We start from the raw sequence: 19,387 nt of genomic DNA, 5'->3' as shown, positions 1-19,387 counted from the left end.
TAGAAACGGGACCCTGCAGCTGGGGCTGACAAAGGGAAAAATTATCGCAGATCCAAGATAAAACAAAGATAGAACACAGAAGCTAAAGATTCTTTACAAACCCTGTGTGCCCACAGATTCTGGGCCCGCAAAGAACTTTATTGAGTCACAAACCAGAGCAGAAAAAGGCAAAATGGACCTTGGAAAAACACCTTCTAATGCAAAATAATAGTAGCATCAGCTAGAAGACTTGGGGGAAAGGCTTTCTATATGTGTATCTACATACATTATGACAAGAAACCGAAGAGATGTTCATAAATTGTGTCCAAGATGGCCTCAGTAGAGCAAAGAGTTGGGAGAGAATAAAAACAATATGGCGCCAGTAAAGCAGGAAGAGAGAAATGTGAGGAAGACACATCCTAAGACTTAGCCCAACAGAGAGGGGCACGGTGAGATTATATCCTAATAACTACAAACTGAAAGCAACCCAAACACCCACTGAGAAATAGCACAGATAAATAAATGGTGGCATATTTACCCAGGATGGGATCCTGTCCATTAATGGAAATGAGTCTACTTCGGCTACCCTCAACGGCATGGCTGAGTCTCGCAAACAAGTTAAGGAAAAAAGGCTGAGAACCGAGGAATAGATATGGCATGACCCCAACCCCGCCCCCCACTCTTACCCCCCACCCCGAGCCGAAGGGAAACACAAACACCATGAAACAGTGAGAGTGAGCCGGCGGGGTGGGGGGTCGTCTCTGAGGCAGAGGCCCTGGGAAGGGTCTCGGGAAGGTGCTGCCGGGGGCTGGTAACACGACCGTCCTTAACCTGGATGGTGGCTTCGTGAGTGTTCACAGTCAAGAATGTTACTAACTGCGCATTAATACTTTTCCATATGCTATTCTGACCAAAAAGTGTTTTAAGAAGGAAGGAAGACGACCGAAAGAAAACCAGGCTTCCAAGAAACTGAAACGTTCATCCATAAAGAAAATATGCTCTAAAGGCAGTCATAAAAAAAATGTTAAAATGACCGTAGCCCCAGTAAATCACCGATGTCGGAGGCGAACTCGAGAATGGACGAGGGAGTAGAGACACGTGATGCGGAAAACAGACCGAAGTGCAGGGACAGCAGGACACGCCCACACGCAGACATTTCCCAGAGGGACCCCGAGGACGCCGGACCCCGACATCGTAGACATAACAGAGGGGGGATGACTAGATTACATCCTAACAGCCCAGACTGGAGACCCAAACGTGCGTCCTTCATGGGACTGATGCAGACTGTGGACGTTCACGCCGTGTAGGAGTGAAACGGGCGAACCGGAGACGGGGCCGATCTAACGACTACGAGAACATCACGGGGTGACTCAACCGCGAGCACGGAGAAAACAGCCTTTGCACAATTATAATTCGCACGTCCAGTAAGACTCCGCGTGATGCACCCTTAGTAGTATAAGATCCTGCTAGCAACGGTTGCAGATGAAGAAACGCTCGGGGCAGACGGCAGATGCCCTGGGGAACGGACAGGGACTGCGACTTCTTTATTTCCTCCTCCACCCGGAAAGCGTCCGGGTAAATGCTCCTGGAAGGAGTGATGCCCAGGAACGGACAAATGAATAAATAGGAATAAATGGATGCGTGAGTGTCTCCACCAATCCACCCCTGCTGAGCTCGTCGGGAGCTTCCTGACGCTAATCTGGCCAACACGATGCCGCTCCGCGTCATTTCCTCCCGGGCTGAGTTTGAAGAGAAGACACACAGACTTCCCGGGGCGGTGCCAGCCGGAGGCAGCCTGTGCGGTGAGTGGCTCTTCCACGCCTGCTCTGGGAGGGCAGCGGCTGGTGCACTGGGCAAGCGTGGCCCCTCCACAGGAGGAGAGGGGCATTCGCCCTGCAGATTAACACTAGCTGGGGCAGGGGCGGGACCGGCCGCACGGGGGGCCGCAGCCAGCCACAGCGGGGCGGGGAGCGGGGGTGGTGACGAAGGACGGTGCCCAGCTAACGGGTGTCCGTCAGCGTCCGACCCAGGAACCCCCGTCCCACACCACGCGTCCTGAGGGCAGATGAGTGGCCCCGTGGGGCAGGGCCTCCGGGCTCACCCAGCACAACCGTCCAGACTGCAGTGAGCTGTTGCAGACCCCAAGGGCCAGGCTCTGCCGCTTGGCTCCTGCTTCCCCCACCCCAGGCCTCCCCTGGGGACCCCGTCCTCCAGCCCCTGGGGCTCTCCCGCGGGCGCCTGTGAACAAGCCAGTCTTCTAGACAAGCAAGCAAACCCGACAGGACCAGGAAAGCTACCAGATGACCCCGTCCCCCACTTTCTTCAATTCCTGCCAACTCGGCGGCAAGCGTGGCTTTGCCGGCCCAGAGCTGACTTTCCCACCTCCGTCTTGGGCGTAACGGCCCTGCGGCTCCCACCCGGGCACAGAGGCCGCACGCTGGTCAGACCATTCTCCTGGAAAGCCAGGAGGTAGGCCGTCTGGGGTAACTCCGACTTCTCGGTTCTAGAAAAGCCAGTTTCGGCCTCAGGCTTTCACAGGGTGTCGCACGGAGCCCAGCGTTCCAGGGCACGAGGGAAAACGGCTTCTGGCTGGAGCTCAGCAGAGGGGGCACCGGGCAAACATCTGGCTGAGTCAACCTAATTCTCTATCCCAGAAGAAATAAATTCCTTCTTGCTCGTTCTAATGTGATTGTTTAATCAGGGGCTTGGCTGACCAGTGAGGCTACAGCAGGGCGGTGTCCCAGGAGGAACACAGCCGCGGTGCGCTCCGCTTTGTTCTCGTCTCTACCGCTGCCCCTCACGCCAGGGCCGCGCTGTGGGACAAAGGAACAGAGGCAATTAAAACCCTTGCTGTCCATTCCCAACTAGACGCGGCTTCCAGATGCTTCTGATTCGGAGCACCGTGGCCCCACGTCAAGCTCCCCGACAGCTGGACCCCACAGAAACGACAGCGTGGAAACAGGACACGCCGCGGGTGATCAAGACTCCATCAACTAGAAAACACATTTTGGGAGTCGAGGGCCATCCCCAAGGTCAGTTTACAAAGAAACCAGAGTAGCCACCAGAGGGAGTTCAGGCTGGTGGCAACGTCCCACAGGGAGTCGTCACTGGGGCGGAGTCGGTCCCTGAGCTCCTCCCCATCACACCAGACTTAGACGTGGCCGCGACGGGTGGCCCGCGCCTGGCGCTTTCATTTCCGAGCGGCTGCAGCCTCCCGTGCCTCCCGGGGCGGCTGTCCTCCCCGACAGGGCGGGCCCCTTACCGTCCAGCTCCTCCACGGAGATGTTGGCGAGCTGCTCGCTGTCGCTGCCGGCGGAGAGGGAGCGGTTGAGGTAATTCCCCTTGTACAGCAAGCCGGCGGTCACGTGGTGGAAAGGCATCTTGTCCCTGTCCACAGAGAAGCGGGAGTGGGGAGAGAAAGAGACCGTCATTCCTTCCGTCCTTCCTCAGAGGGCCACCCTGGGTTCCAGAGGGCCCGCGTCCTCTTTAACAGAACAATCCCGCTTCTAGAGGGAAGGAGAGAATGCCAGGGTCCTCGAGGTCTGAACCGTCCCCCAGACGATCTCAGGTTCTAGCGCTTTCTTTGCTTGACACCTCGCTGCCTTTTTGCCGATTTCATCCCAAATCTCGCAGACTGTGGGACCCCACGTCACCCCCCAGGCCTTTCCAGGCGAAAAGGGATCCTCTGTGCCCCTTTCCCCAGCCCGACAAACTCTCTTGTCGGTACCGATCGGGCACGCACATCCCAGGAAGGTCGGGCTCCCCAGGGACCGGGAGTCGCAGTTGTGACCGTGCGGCGATGCAGCCGGTCCACTCTTCCCAGGGAACGCGGACGATCCACGCACACAGCCCTCGAACCAGGCAGGAAGTGGCAGGCCCTACGTAAATGCACGGACGGCCTTCTGCACCTCGGGGAAGCAGTCCCCAGGCCTGGCCGGGGCGCAGACACCTGCTGCCGACGCGGCTCCGAAGCACCCCGCCCCGAGACGCTCACCGCCAGCTGTAAAGGCGGGCAGCACCTCCAGGGTCCCACAGCAAAGCAGCTCCCAGCAGCCTCCCAGAGAATCAAAGCACCCCTGAGGCCAGACCAGCAAACCCTCCAGACACAGCGTCCCTGCCCAGCCCCGGCCCTAGAGCTTAAGGGGTTCCCACGGGGCCAGGCAGGCTAAGGTGAGAGGGAGGAAAGATAGTTGGTCAGGACGTGGGAAGAGCGAGTGCAGAAGACCCAAGACCGGGCAGTTAGAGAACGGGGCTGCTTCTGAGCAGAGAGCCCAGGACTCTCCTGGCAGTGCGTGAGCTGCTGGGCACGTCTGCCAATGTGTTCCGCTTCCCTGTCTGCCAAGAGGGCTAAGCGGACGGACCAAGCTTTGCGTGGATTGAGGGAATAGGCAGGAGGTATGGGACGTCACTTATAGGCTGGGGGTAAAGCAAACCTAACAGAGCTCCAAGAAGAAGAACTGGGCAGCACTGGAAGGAGTAATCCCCCCGTCACCCAGGGCATTCAAGCAGAGTGAGGCCTCCCTGCCAGGGTTCTGTGGGAGACAATGACCCCTGAGCGCTCCCCCCCCCCATTGCTCCTCCTTCCCCCGCAGAAGCCACTGCAGAGCTCTGTTTTACTCCAGTCTGCATCTGTAGGAGAGTCGGGGCGCTGAAGGCCCCCTCGGGGCACGGCCCAGTGACAAGGTGTAAATCCCGGGAAGACAGCCGGCCCGAGGATGACCGTCAGGACACGCACCCTCCCTGTCCCTCCAACCACCCTCATGACAGCAACTGTCCTAATCCTGGGGTGGTGGAGTCGACGGGCACCGAGGGGGTGGGCCGGCGGGGAAGCTCTGCCTTCTTTTCCCCGGGACAGCCCCGCGTGACAGCCCTGCAGGACCCGCCGGGCCTCTCTCCCTCCGACCCAGGCACACGCCGGCATGTCCCTACGTGGGCCGGGAGCCGCTGACGTACACAGCGACCCGCGAGGCTCCTCAACGCGCAGGGCCTGATCCGGAACACGAACCCGTCGTGGAGGACCCGGTCCCGGAGCACCAGCCTCCCGGGCGCTCGTCCGACCGAGGAGCCCCGGCCACGCCCCGACGTTTGCACCGGCCGTCACGCTCTCGTTCCAATCTCGAGATGTCTAAAGCGAATTAATTACCTTCCTAAAACACGGGCCACACTTCCTGACGTCTCTGTCAAAGGTCTCCACGAAGGTTCTGGACCCCAAAAGTAAACCAGACGCGTGGCCGAGGCAGGAGCCAGCCGTCGGGCTCCAAACCGCGCTCGCCCCTCCGCGGCAAACGAGACGGACATGGACGGGCCCGTCACAAACCCGGGGTGTCCGTTACGCAGCACGAGGACGGCGCCGATCCGTGACGCAAGGAGTGTCACGGGCTAAGTACGTCCGACTCACCCCTCCCGGCTGCATCGATCTTTACACGTCAAATACAACACGAGAATCGGTCGGTCTCTGGACAAACCGTTCAATCACCACCTCGTCTTTTCGCCGACTCACTTCAGGACAAACGTGTTTCCAAGTGAGACGCGGGTGTATGAGTCAGGGCGGCCTCCGCTCCCCGGGGCCGGTCCTGATCTGGGGGCCTGCGCTGCGTTTGCTCAGAACACGGGCGAGGCTTCCTGTGCGGCTTGGGCTTCCCTCCCGGCACCGGCCACAGGACCGTGTCGGCCGCATCGGCTGTTCTTTTCAACACGGACCCAGTCGTGTAAGCCGGGAAGACACTCCGTTCACCACCAGGGAGAAGCCGCCCCACGGTGGCCCCGGGAGGTCAGCGCACGGGCAGAGGGCGTCCCCGGCCTGGTCGCCGCTCTTCACGCCGCTTTCTCCTCCCGTTTCACAACTGCCTTCCGTTGCCGACCTCTCGCCTGGGGGTCTGACGCTCCCAAGGCGCCCCACGAATTTTTACGGCCACGGTAACAAGGTTATACTCGATGGAACATATCCAAGCCACGGCCCAGGTCAGCCGCCCAGTAACTGTCCAGGACTCTGCAGAGAAAACCGGCCACCACGGAGTCTCCCCAGACACGGCCGCATAATCTGCTTCTGGAAAAGGCCGCGGACCAAATCAGCGCATTCAGTCTGCACCAAAACGCCCCTGTCTCGTGGGAAAGGAAGTGTGCAAGAGAGACACACGTGTGGGCAAACAAAGTCTCGTCCAAGAAAGGGGAGCACAGGGCGCCTGGGGGCTCCATGGGTGAAGCCACTGCCTTCGGCTCAGGTCATGATCCCAGGGTCCTGGGATCGAGCCCCGCATCGGGCTCTCTGCTCAGCGGGGAACCTGCTTCTCCCTCTCGCTCTGTGATCTCTTGCTTTTTCTCTCTCTCAAATAAATAAAATCTTTTTTTGTAAAAAAAAAAAAGTTAAAAAAAAGAATTTTATTTATTTATTCGACAGAGAGCATGAGCGGACATACAGGGGCGGAGGACAGAGGGAGAGGGACAAGCAGACCCCCCTCGGATGCAGAGCCTGGCCTGGGGCTCGATCCCAGGACTCCCGGATTACGACCTGAGCCAAAGTCAGTTATAGGATCGACTGAGCCCCCAGGTGTCCCAGAACACACTGGGTCACTAAGAGGTCAGTAAGGACCTGGCAGAGGGCACCAGGCACCATGGTGCCGAGGGAGCTGAGCAGCGGAGCCCGGGGGTCCCAGGGCCACACGCTGTCCGCAGGCAGCTCGCTCCCTCCGGAGGAAGGAGCTCTTTGCACGGAAAGCACCAGAACTGAAGAGGAGTCTGTTTCTGGACACCAGGGAGGCCAGCTTCACGGTCACCTCGAGGACCACGTATCAAGAGTCTGAAACAAAAGGGTGTGGCGGGGGGGCGGGGGGGGCGTGTGAAACAGGTGAAGGGGAGAGAGAGGACGCACACTTTTATTTTAATCTAATTTTTTTTTGAGAGAGAGAGAGAGCGTGGGTCCAGTGGGGGCCTGGAAGGGGCAGAGGGAGAGGAGAGAATCTTAAAGCAGCTTCCACGCTGAGCCCAACGTGGCGCTCAATCCTGAGATCACGGCTGAGCCGAAACGGAACCCGCTGAGCCACCGGACGCCCCAGAGCACCTCATCGTGGTGCGCACCGAGGGCCGTGGACAGTTGAATATCGGACACCGGAAACCAAAAAACACCACAGGCTGCCTCTACCACAAGTTACATTCAAGATAATATGCAGATAAATAACGGAAGGGGCGGCTCTCATTCTTAGGGTCAGGGAACGGTCCCCGGCAGAGTCACAAACAGAAGAAGCCGCTCACCGTTGCCGCGACGATGACCCTCCTGACGCTTCATTTCCCGTGTGCTCCCCTGGGCCACCCGGCGCCCCCCGGTTTGCTTCAACATGTAACCTCTGAATCAGAGTCCGGAGGAAAGCCAATGCCCCCCCACGGTGGGTGGGTCCCCTCGGGGCCGGGGGAGGCCGGAAGAGAACAAAGAAGCCGAGGGAGAATCCCTCCTCTGGATTGGCCGCTAGGCTGGGACACTGTCTTCTCACGCCTTCGGACTCAGACTCGGCCTGGAGCTCGCGCCCTGGGCTCTCGCGGGTCCGCGGCTTCCAGCGGCAGGTCCTGGGACCTCTCACGGTGGGAGCCGATCCCTGACAATAAGTCTCTGTCTTCATGTCCTAGTGGTTATGTGTCTCTGGAGAACTCAGACTAATACACCTTCCTTTTTCTTTTGTCTACCAGAGCTAGGACTCGGGCACACTGCTGCAGGCTGACGCTACTATTCTGGAAGACACCGACCCAAAATGTCCTTCTGCTGAGCCTCTAAACAGTGCTCCTCCAAGTGTGGTCCGTGGACCGTGGCCAGGGAAGCTGCTTCCGGCTGGTCTGCAGTGAGTTAACGACAGGATTGGAAAGAAAGCACAGAAAGTTGTGTGGCAGGTTATAGTGTTGCCCCAACGCCCAAGCGTGGGACCAGCTGACTTCAGGCTTCAACTAATCCTTCCCCACAAACAGTCTGAGACGCCCTGCTCCAAAGTCCTTCATTTAGGCTGTGTACGTTTCTGGTCATCGACCGCTGAGAGCGGGTAATAAAATCTAGAGAAATGCATTTTAATGTGTGTCTGAAACTTTTTCAAATAACTTGCGTTTTTTTTAAAGTTTTTGATGGACTTTGGAAAGGAGGCACAAGACCTTGATGGACGTTCTTCTGCTCTGCGGGAACCCAGAGCGCGCCTGGAATCTACTGCAGACTTCACGGAGGTTCCCGTCCTCTAACCACCAGCCGTGAGAAAGAGGAGCAACGTCCAACTCGCGTCGAAGAGAGCCGAGCTAGCCCCAACAGGGCCTTTGCCAAATTCCCCTAAAAATACCTGTGAAGGCACACGAAAGCAACGATACTCCCCATAGCACCAAGGCCAGGGTGTGGCCTAAGCTTCCGGAAAGTCAGCCCACTTAGGATCAGAATGAAAACCAGCGGCCACCCACGTCTTGAATCGAGAGACCAAAGAACAAAGGCAGATGGTAAACGGGGAAGGATTTTTATCTACCCCCTTTTCTTTCCTATCTGAATGGCCAACCACGACCTCCGGCTATCCCCGTCAGACTCTGTGGGAAGCGCTTTTGAAAAGCAGCAGGTTCAAATCCGCACTGTCCTGAGTACCCCGTCCTCCAGGCACTCAGGGGTCACCGGACGGGAAATCCCCGGAGGCACCGTACGGGTGAGAAGGACCCCAGAAGCAAAGACCTCCGTGCACTCTGGTTTTTCAGGTCTTACTTTCCAGGAAGGAAGAACTACAGAGTGTCTCAAACCTTCCAGAAATGTGCGCCTCCTCCTCGTAGTCCAAGACTGAAGTTAAGGGGAGACGAGAAGGGCCCATCCTCCCCCAGCAAAGATGCCGCGCGGAACGCTCGCCAGACACCCGCCGGGCGTTTGCCCAAGCTCTTGAACGACCACGGTGCTCCCCTGCGAAGCTCCTGCAGGGGAGGCCAGCGGGCAGCAGCTCAAACCAGCAGGAGTGAGTAAGCAGAACACACCCGCGTGGGGGTCTGCAGAAAGTTCCACGACATTCGAGGAGGAAGCACTTGCAAGAGCAAAGAACAGGCCGTCGACAGCAGCGACGATTCGGGCAGGAAGACGCTGTTGGTTCCTGCTTGTGTCCTTGTACACAAGACAGGGTGTGCGTGACGCCAGGACGGAGATCCAGGAGGAACCACCACGGGAAGGCGAGGAGGCACCACGTCAAGACGACACGGCCGGATGCTGAGCCCTTGCAAAGCGAAGAAGGAACCCCCAAAATACCAGAAGGGAAACCTGCACTCATGGCAGGGGGCCTGCTTCCGGCGAACAGAAAACTCGGCGAATACCAGAACGTATGCACGGACCCCCCACTCGGATCGAATACACGCTAATAGTTTACCTTATTTGGTGCAAATTTTTCTTTAACTGAAATAGTACAGGACATTGATATTCCTCCAATATGAAATGCCCCTTCCCCGTTCTTGTTTTAAATGTTCCTCCCTCGGGGGGTAACGGTATCGAATGTATTAGAATATTGCTGTGTGTATCTTTAAATGTACATAAATGATATCACATCACATACGCTGTTACAACTTGCACACTTCACTCTATATGAAATTTTAGGGATTTATTCAAATCCATATGCATACACCTGAATATTTTTAGGAGTTCCATAGTTTTCCACTGTATAAATATATTCAATTTATTTATTCATTATCTAGGGGACATAAAAGTAGGCTGTAACAGGTGTGCCCGGTAGGCTCAGTCAGAAGAGCTGGGACACTTGATCTCGGGGTCAAGTTCAAGCCCCATATTCTGTTTAGAGATTTAAATAAATAATGCTTCAAAAAAAAAAAAAAAAAAGCATGTTGGGCCCCCGGGGTGGCACCATTGGTTAAGGGTGGCACGTCTTGGTCTCAGCTCAGGTCCTGACCTCAAGATGCTGAGATCAAGCCCCAGGTGAGGCTTGGAATCTGCTTGAGATTCTCTCCCCTTCTCCCCCTCTAAAAAAAATAAATAAATCATTTTTTTAAATTTTTTAAAACGAGTTTATTTATTTCTCTGAGAGAGAACAAGAGAGCACAAGCAGAGGGAGCAGCATAGGGAGAGGGAGAAGCAGGCTCCCCACTGAGCAGGGAGCGCCATGGGGGACTCAATCCCTGGATCCTGGGATCATGACCTGAGCTGAAGGCAGACGCTTCACCGACTGAGCCAACCAGGTGTCCCCTAAATAAATCTTTTTCAAAAAGTGTGCTACAAGGAATATCGTCATGCGTGTCTCTTTGTGTATATTCGTAGGCAAGTCTCCAGCCTGCATACCTCAATAAAACATTACATGGTTTCGCCAAACTGCTCTCCAAAGCGGCGGAATTCATTTTCCACGGATACAAAACAAATTACCCTTGAAGTCAGTGGCTTGGAACAGGACGTAGTCACTATCTCACTCGTTCCGTGGGTCAGGAATCAAGAGTCGTGTGGCTGGGTGGTGCCGGCTCAGATCCCGTGAGTTTGCCGTCAAGACACTGACGGGTGCTACCACCATCAGAAGGCATCACGCGGTCTGGAGAATCCACTTCCAAGGTGGCCCCAACAGCTCTTCACGGAAGTTCTCACGTCCTTGTGGTACCTGCCATAGGGCTGCTCAGGTGTGCTTAGGACAGGGTAGCTGGCTTCCCCCGGGACGAGTGATCCAAGAGGCAGGAGGGAGATCTGACGACTTGGTCTTGGAAATCACATGCCATCACTTTCACCATATTCAGTTCTCTAGAAGCAAGGAGCCAAGTGCAGCCCACACTCATGGAGTCTGTTGAGCAGACTGGAATTAAAATAAAAATTCGGAAGTCTTGATTTACAGTATTTTCCCATTTCCATGGTGTATATACTCCTACAACAAATGGCCAGCTCCAAGCAGTCAACATGAGGTCACTGAACGTGGGCTTGGGAAGAGATGTGCCATGGTACACCAGCACAGCTCTCCCAGGATTTCCACGTATTTCCACAGACACCGTTCCCACAGATGTCACCAAGTTAACCACAAACCACAGATAACGGAGTCACATAACTAGGAAGTGATGGGTTTGGGGTATTTATTACCTTTGTTTTTTTAAATATAATTAACTGTCAGTGGATCCTTCATTGAGGAATGCACGTTTCATTTATCATTCACTTTAGAATGGCTGCGTGTAATAACAGGCTCATGAAATGCCTGAAAATTTAACAAATGCCTTTCACAAGCTCATATGGGTTGGCGCCAGCAGGACACCGGATGAAAACCTTCTTCCTGACCACTTCTGGTTGTTTCTACAGGAAAGAAAAGGCAACAGAAACATGACGTGTCTTGCAGCAATATTCCACTGTCCACTCTCCAGCTTCCTGTCTGTGACGAAGAGGTCGTGGAGATGGTGGCAGGAGTCGCAATGGCTCCTACGTCCTTGGATCACAGCTTCAGGGGTCCACTCTCCAGCTTTCGGGGAGGGCAAGAGGAAGTTTTAGGAACAGGAAAGCTATTCCAAATGCAGTCTTAGTGGCAGTAACTCTCCCAGAAGGTCGATTCTGAGTTATCCTGGGAGTCACTCTGGACACCCACCTAAAATCCAGTCCGTCAGCCCTTGGAAAGTTGAAAACAGCAAATCCCGTGCATTCAGTCCCTTCCTTTTTAACATAACCTGGAGCAGTTACTGGTCTTCAAACTAAATCCTAACAGTTACATTATAGTATCTTCTGCATTTCTTAAATTCTTTTTTTTTAATTTTCATATTTTTATCTCTGAGTATCTTATAAACAATTTCCTCAAATTAAATCTCAAAAGCTTGAAATTAAATTCCCCCATTCCTTTTTTAGTTGTAGCTTCATTCGTACCCCAACATTCATAGCAGCAATGTCCACAAGAGCCAAACGACGGAAGGAGTTGAGATGCCCTTCAACTGACGAATGGATAAGGATGACGTGGCCCATATATACAACGGATTATTCCTCGGCCATCAGAAAGGATGAACACCTGCCATCTGCACTGACATGGACGGGACTGGAGGGGATTATGCTGAGTGACATAAGTCAAGCAGAAAAAGACAATTATCATATGGTTTCACTTCCTTGTAGAACATAAGGAATGGCCTGGAGGACCTTAGGAGAAGGAAAGAGGGGTAGATCAGAAGGGGAGACGAGCCATGAGAGACCATGGAAACAAACTGAGGGTTACAGAGGGGAGGGGGCAGGGGCTGGGTGAGCCCAGTGGTGAGGATTAAGGAAGCGACATGTCGCAGGGAGCACTGGGTGTTCTATGCAACTGATGAATTACTGGCCTCTACCTCTGAAACTAATAATACACTGTGTAACAATTAACTGAATTAAAATAAAATAAGAGAAAACAAAAGTTATGTTACCAGTGTTGGGGGGTAGCTCTCGAAGGGGCAAGAACCCTGGGAGAGGCTGCCCGGCAGGAACGGGGGCCGTGGAAGGGCGGGCTCTGCTCTGTCAAGGTCCAGGGCAGGAACCAGTACAGAAAGGGAAAGAGCTCCGCTGGAGACATCTGCCAAAGGGGGTTCAAGGTGCGGAGAAATGCCCGAGCCTCTGTCTTAAGCCACCTTCTCATCTCCCGCTGGTGCCTCCCTTTGGCCCGGAACTCTAGACAAGTAGTTTGCAGGGAACAGTCCTACAACACGGGCAGAGCAGGGGAAGGGTCAGGGGGACAGACATAGCAAGCAAGCGGACGCCTGGCAGGGTGCATATTTATATTTTTGTTCTGTTTTATCTGGCTTCTGTGTTACAACAGGAGAACAATCCCCATCAGCTTCCTGACAACGCTTACAAAACTAGGTATCCTGGTGACATTCTGAACCTCAAAGAAGAGGAAAAGAGCTCTGAGCACCCAGGTAGAAACTACGGCGACTCACAAAATGACAGAATGAGACTCAGCCTCCTTGAGAACAAGCAGCAGCCACAATAATGACACAGTTTTTGTCACCTGCTGCCTCTGAAAGACCATTTAAAGTAAAATAAGTAAGGACGCCTGGGTGGCTCCGTCGGTTAAGCATCTGCCTTCAACTCTGCTTATGATCCCAGGGTCCCGGGATCGAGCCCCGCATCGGGCTCCCTGCTCAGCGGGGAGCCTGCTTCTCCCTCTCCCTCTGCCTGCTCATGCTCTCTCCCGTTCACTCTCTCAAATAAATAAATGAAGTCTTTTTTGAAAATGATGGGAAATGATTTGAAGGCAAATGTAAAAGAACAGAAAGTTCCGACTTCAAAACAATTCAAAACAAAAAAGCGTTGAAAGTATAAAAAGTCACTTCATATTTAAAATGGGTAAAATTCAAAGTAATGTCAGTCACAAACCTCTATGCATCATATATTAGAAAGTAAAAATAATTTAAATATAAAGAAAAACTCATTAAAAAATTTGGTGAAGACTTTAAGTACACCCTCTAAACCTTTGACAAATTACCTGGACAAAAAAATAGAGGATGTGAGTAACGTAGACATTTTCCTGTGAAGGCTGACTTCCTGTGTGTGCACACGCGTGTGTGTGTGCACGCGCATGTCCATCCCCCTGAGATCACTTCCCAGATTCCCATGAACATTTACCAAAATTTATCAAATAGAAGACCGCAAAGCAAACTTCCGCAGAGGTACTCAGAAGCAGATCCGGCACAGCTGAATTATAAATAGAAACAAGAATAAAAGTCAATATTTTAATAGCTAAAGGTGACACCTGGTCCAGCTTTCTTGAGAGATGCTCGACACACAACGCCGTGTGAGTTTAAGGTGTACAATGTGTCGATCTGAGGCACTTACATATCCACAAAACCATTATCACCCCAGTGCTAGCTCACACCTCGGCTGTGCCACATAATTACCATTTCCTTTTTGTAGTGAGAACAGTTAAGATCTACTCTCTCAGCAAATCTCAAGTACACAACTGCAATATTTTCTAAAGATTTATTTATTTATTTGAGAGAGAAAGCAGGGGGAGGGGTGGGGGAGAAAGAGAATCCCAATAAGACTCCACGCTGAGCAGGGAGCCCAAAGCGGGGTCAAACTCACATGACCTTAGCCGAGATCAAGAGCGGGACATTCAACCGACTACGCCACCCGAACCCCCAAATGCACTATTACTCACCACAGTCACCGCACTATACATTGAATCCCTAGAACATATTAAAACTGAATGCGTTAATAGACTCCCTGAAATACTTCCCAGATCAATGTTTTTAAGTTAAAATTACAGGTCTACCTTCAAAAAACAAAAATGGAAATAACTTGTACAAAAAAAGTATAGGAGGTATCCAGCAAAGAAATATTCAGATCAAAAGTAAGGCATTTGTGAGGCTTTCATTATTCCAAAGAGAAAGAACAAACATGAAATGACTCTTCCATGCCAACTTCTTAGAAAACCCCCGACAACAAAATAAATGAAGAAAACAATAATAATGAAAGAGATGAATTAGAAAACAGACACGAGAGCTGGTTATTGAAACACGAGCAATGAACTAGACAAACTCCGACAGGTTTATTAAAACAAATAAAAGAAAGCACAAACAGGAAACATCCAGAAATATGAGACTTCTACGTGCAGCCAACTCTAGACTAATAAATTTAAAACACGGCCTAAATAAATGATTTTTCTCTCAAAACCCAGAAATTAGATTTTCTTTATTGAAAGCAATGTGATTTAATATCATTCATGCTTATTGAAAATCTCAACATAACACTTTGTTAGGCAGTGATTTAAATATCTGGTTTTAGGTTGGGTGTATTTCTATACTTGATTTTAACATCTGCCGTAACCAAAAATATGCCTCAGAAAGAGACACAGATCCAAACTGCAGAAAAATGTCATTGGCAGTATTTACTCAATCACAATATTCACATCCTACAAGCGAACCAAGATTTTTGCCGATATTTTGGCTAGTAACGTTTCATCTTCCCTAATGTCAATGGATGATTTTTGCAAACTGCAAGCAGTCCCATTTTTATATTTTTAACAAATGGGTCTAAAAAACACTTGATCTCTGCATTTGGAAGATCTTTAAGTGCTGAACAAAATTCCGTTTCCAGATTTTTCAACTTTGCCGATTTGAGTTTATAGATAGAACACGCTCATCTTTTTTTTTTTTTTTTGGCAACAAAATCACATCATGGTTGAAACATTTCCAAAACCATGATTTTCAAAATGCTCTTTCCATAGCATGAGTTTCCTTTGAAAAGAAGTCATTTCCTCAAACCTTTGTTAAAGTGTCATCTTCCAGTGTGTGTAGCAGACAACATCTTGCCATCTCAGAAAAGATCAGCAAACGTGGATCATTTGCCTGTTTATGACGGAGAGGGGGTGACTGTGTGTGTCTGACAACTCTTTTAAGACCTTTGCCCCTGAAAGAAGCCCCAGGCATTCCTGTGGTACAAAAGCCATCTGTAGCCATTTTCCATTTCGTTTCAATGAGTTAGGTCAGGTTTTATTATTCATGAGACTGACTAAAGTTCAACCTTTCAAATAGTCTTGTTCACATTTTTTCAGTAACTTCAGCCAACTTTTGTCAGATCTGATGGACTGGTCGGTGTTTTAATTCATAAAGTGCTGATGAAGGTCTCCTTTGGGGACCTCAGAAAATGCCATCTCAGCCATTGTCTTGTGGTCCACTCGGGCCTGCATGATCAGCACGATCCAAAAGCTGGAGCTTTGGCACACATCTTGCCCTTCTGGGGTGTTAGTCCAATTAAAATTAATTAATATAATTTATAAATTCCCCTAACCAGGTACTTACTTCACAAATCACTGGAAACAAGGGCATGAGGAAATCAGTGGGAACAAGGTGACTTCCCCCATGTGCAGGACATCCACCTGCCCTGGTCACTGCCCCCATGTGCAGGACATCCACCTGCCCTGGTCACTGCCCCCATGTGCAGGACATCCACCTGCCCTGGTCACTGCCCCCATGTGCAGGACATCCACCTGCCCTGGTCACTGCCCCCATGTGCAGGACATCCACCTGCCCTGGTCACTGTCCCCATGTGCAGGACATCCACCTGCCCTGGTCACTGCCCCCATGTGCAGGACATCCACCTGCCCTGAACGCATAGCCCTCGTCACATCAGACCAGCAGGCCGTTGACCAGTTGAGGGTGTCAGGCTCTTTCTCTACAGGGGACTGCAGTGAGGTATAATTTCTTCCTTCTCTTTTCTTCCTATATCCAAAGGAATACCATACACACCCTACTTTGAAAACCACTGCAGAGACAGTGCCATTAAAATGAGGAAAAAGACAAAGTGCCCTCAGCTCTATTAAGTAACACTATCCTAGAGCGTCTACTTAATGCAGTAAGACATGAGCAAACTAAGAGAGAAGACCAAGAAGAAAAATTAAGTGATCAAAACCTGAAATGAAATACATACAAATTTGTAATCCATCTTTCATGGTCAAAGGGCATTCAAAGTTGGAAGTATAACTACAGAAATCACAAAGGAAAAGACTGAAAGCCTTGCCCCTATAACAATATAAACATCTGAGCATCATAAACAGCATAAACAAAACTAAGAGGCAAACGGGGAGCACAAAGAGGACACGAATAGGTAAGTCACGAAACTGGAAAGACAAAGAACTAATAAAATATACGGAAACCATAGCAGATCTCCTAAGTAACCAAAGAAACACAATTTTTATGCTATCTGTTTTTTCACTTTAGGAGGGTTTTGTTTTTAAAGTATCTGTTTATTTGTTTATTTGGAGACTGTGTGCAAACAGGATGAGGGGCAGAGGGAGAGAGAGAATCTCAAGCAGACCCAGCACTGAGTGTGGAGACTGACACAGGGCTTGATCCCAGGACCCTGAGATGATAACCTGAGCCAGAATCAGGAGCTGAACACCTAAACCAAAGAGCAACCACAGCGTCCCTATTTTCTTTTAATGTATTGGTGAGAATATAATAAGCTGGGTACTTTGTAGCCACTGAGACACCAGCTTGCAGGAAACAATTTGGCAATTATGTATCAAGAGTCCAAAGGCTAGTTCTCAGCCTTCGTTCTAACCACGCTATTGTCTGAAACCGATCCTGAGATACGGTCAAAGATTTGAGCACCAAAAAATTGTATTGCATTATATTTTTTGTTATTTTTGTAGTTTTCTTTCGTTTTCAAAGATTCTTATTTATTACTTGACAGAGAGAGACAGCGAGAGAGCAGGGGAAGTGGGAGAGGGAGAAGCAGGCTTCCCTGCTGAGCAGGGAGCCCCATGTGGGGCTCGATCCCAGGACCCCAGGATCATGACCTGAGCTGAAGGCAGATGCTTAACGACTGGGCCACCCAGGCGCACGTTACATCATATTTTAAATGGACAAAGAAAGAAAGAAAAATAAGAAAAATCTAAAAGTATAGAAACCGATAAGCAACACAGATTCCTATCAGAGTATACTGCATATCAATGATGCCTACTAAAATTTCAATGACATTAGAAATCGTTACAATATGGTGTTTTAACTCTAAAAATAATTTCAAATAAATAAATAAATAGCATTTCAAGTAATAAAGGGACATACTTCTCTCTCCTAAAATCCTATTAAAACCCTGGTAGAAAAGAACCAAATGGAATATAGTCAGCAAAGCCCAGAACATAGAGGAAAGGGACCATCATCCTTAGTCCCAAAAAACTGGCTGAATGATTTTGCCCAACTTGATGGACAAGGTAGAGCGGAGCAAATCTGAGCTGAAAACATGATAAGAGGAAGGCAGAGGCAGAGAGGGGCTTGGTCAAAAACCAAGAGCATGTCAAGGTGGCAGGTACTAAGAGCTAGATGGACACAGGGTGGAACCAAGGTGACTGATTAAGACCCTTTACTTGGAAGAGCTGAGTGAGTCTCCCAGTCCAAGGAAAACGTTCTCTTGTAACAGTGAACTTCCTGGGGGCTGGGCGGGTTCCCCAGGGTAAGGCCCTCTTCCTCTGATATTTGCATGGGGACAGCCTGTGCAAGCTTTCCCGCTGTGACTGTTACGCTGAATCCACACCCCACCCTGGAAAGGGCTGCAGCTGTAATGGCGAGTAGGGAACCCCAAGGGACTCCATTTTAGAAAGACATAGTCTCTCTCTGCCATTTCTCTGCTAAGCCCCATCTACTCGTGTTCTACATTTCAACTTGCTTTTGAGTAAACCAAAGAAGCCATGTTCCTGCCCCAAGGGGGAAGCAAGAAATGGAATCATTCTGTGAGTTTCTTTCTGGGCACCCACACACCCAGAAACGTCTAAGAAGAACCAGACCCTGAGCTCTGGGGCATCAGCTTCGAACAAAGCTTGGAATGACAACTCTTACTCACCTGACCCTCACCTTGGATCAGACCCTGGGTTCCAAAGGAGCACGTAGTTTGGAGCCCTTTCCGAAATAAACCCCCAACCCCAAGTGACAGGGAGACTCCGTGTGCTGTGCTCTTTCATTCGCGCCGGTCAGTAAACTCTGCCCTCACTTCCTGGCTTGTGTTTGATCGCTATCCTGTGCAAAGCCAACGACCCTCCCGGCTGGGCCCCCTCGGGGTCCCTGAAGTCTGCCTGCCTGTGTCATTGAGAGGAAGCCTGACTCCAACGGGCACTTCCATTCAGAAACGTCAGCCATGCCAAACAAGGGCTGCCCGGCCCTTGAAGACGATCGACATCCCCAGGAGCAGGGCAGCAAAGGTGACCCCAGAAATAGGAAGGATCACTCCAGAAAGAGAAGGCACCTTGGAAGAATTTTAGCATCACATCTGAGAAAGACCCGAGAAGCTGCTTCCAAAAAATGAACAATCTGAAATTAGGAGCCTGGGGAAGTGATAATCTGATTAGGGAGGAAAAAAAAAAGTCAATAGAACTGGAGGAGAAAATTACGGACACCACACAGAATATCGAAAACCAGAAAATGTCATTAGTGAACAGTAAGGATGAACGCAGAACGGCCACACCCACCCACTAAGCCGCTCAAGATGAGAGACCAGAAAGCCCGAAGGAAAGGAAATGAGAAAGACATTTCTGATGATACAAACCTTCAGACTGAAAAGACCGGCCGGGTAGCTCAAACCTCCCAAAGAGCCCAAAACCTCATAAAGTTTCGGAACACAAGGAGAGACGGAGAAAGCTTGAGCAAAGAACAGGCGACTTCCTGACGAATAACGACGATACAGGCACGAGACACAGTTCAGCGTCACCGGAAACCAGGTGACAACGGAAACCAGGTGACGACGGAGCCAGGAGCTCGAGTCTCGTGGGAAAAATGAATTTTTACGCAGGCAACATCCAGTCAAGAAAAGCACATAGAAAGTGTGCGATTCACAGACACTCCTAACAGGATCTCTTAACGAACGATGTCGGCAAAACTTCCAAGCAGTCTGAGGGGGAGAGTACGGGTCCCGGCCCGTAGGTGACATCCCACAGGAAGGCCGCTGTGGGGGCAAACCGGATCCAGAACGCCCAGGGCAGGGGCTTTCCCCCACGGCTCTGTCCGG

General features: G+C 51.0%; 1 protein-coding gene across 2 annotated transcripts in view; it reads right to left on the bottom strand.

The window, feature by feature from the left end:
• The window catches only part of CALN1 (calneuron 1), a 459,316-nt gene that overhangs the window by 348,687 nt on the left and 91,242 nt on the right, over positions 1-19,387 (bottom strand). For both annotated transcript variants that reach the window (XM_004761698.2, XM_045074918.1), the window contains exon 2: positions 3,242-3,366. In XM_004761698.2, the coding sequence (XP_004761755.1) occupies positions 3,242-3,366 (125 nt within the window). The remainder of the gene's footprint in view (positions 1-3,241; positions 3,367-19,387) is intronic.

This window comes from Mustela putorius, unplaced genomic scaffold (genome assembly GCF_011764305.1).
Source record: "Mustela putorius furo isolate JIRA1106 unplaced genomic scaffold, ASM1176430v1.1 tig00000139_pilon_pilon_pilon, whole genome shotgun sequence".
In the NCBI taxonomy this organism is placed as follows: domain Eukaryota; kingdom Metazoa; phylum Chordata; class Mammalia; order Carnivora; family Mustelidae; genus Mustela; species Mustela putorius.
This window is presented reverse-complemented; position numbering and strand designations above follow the sequence as displayed.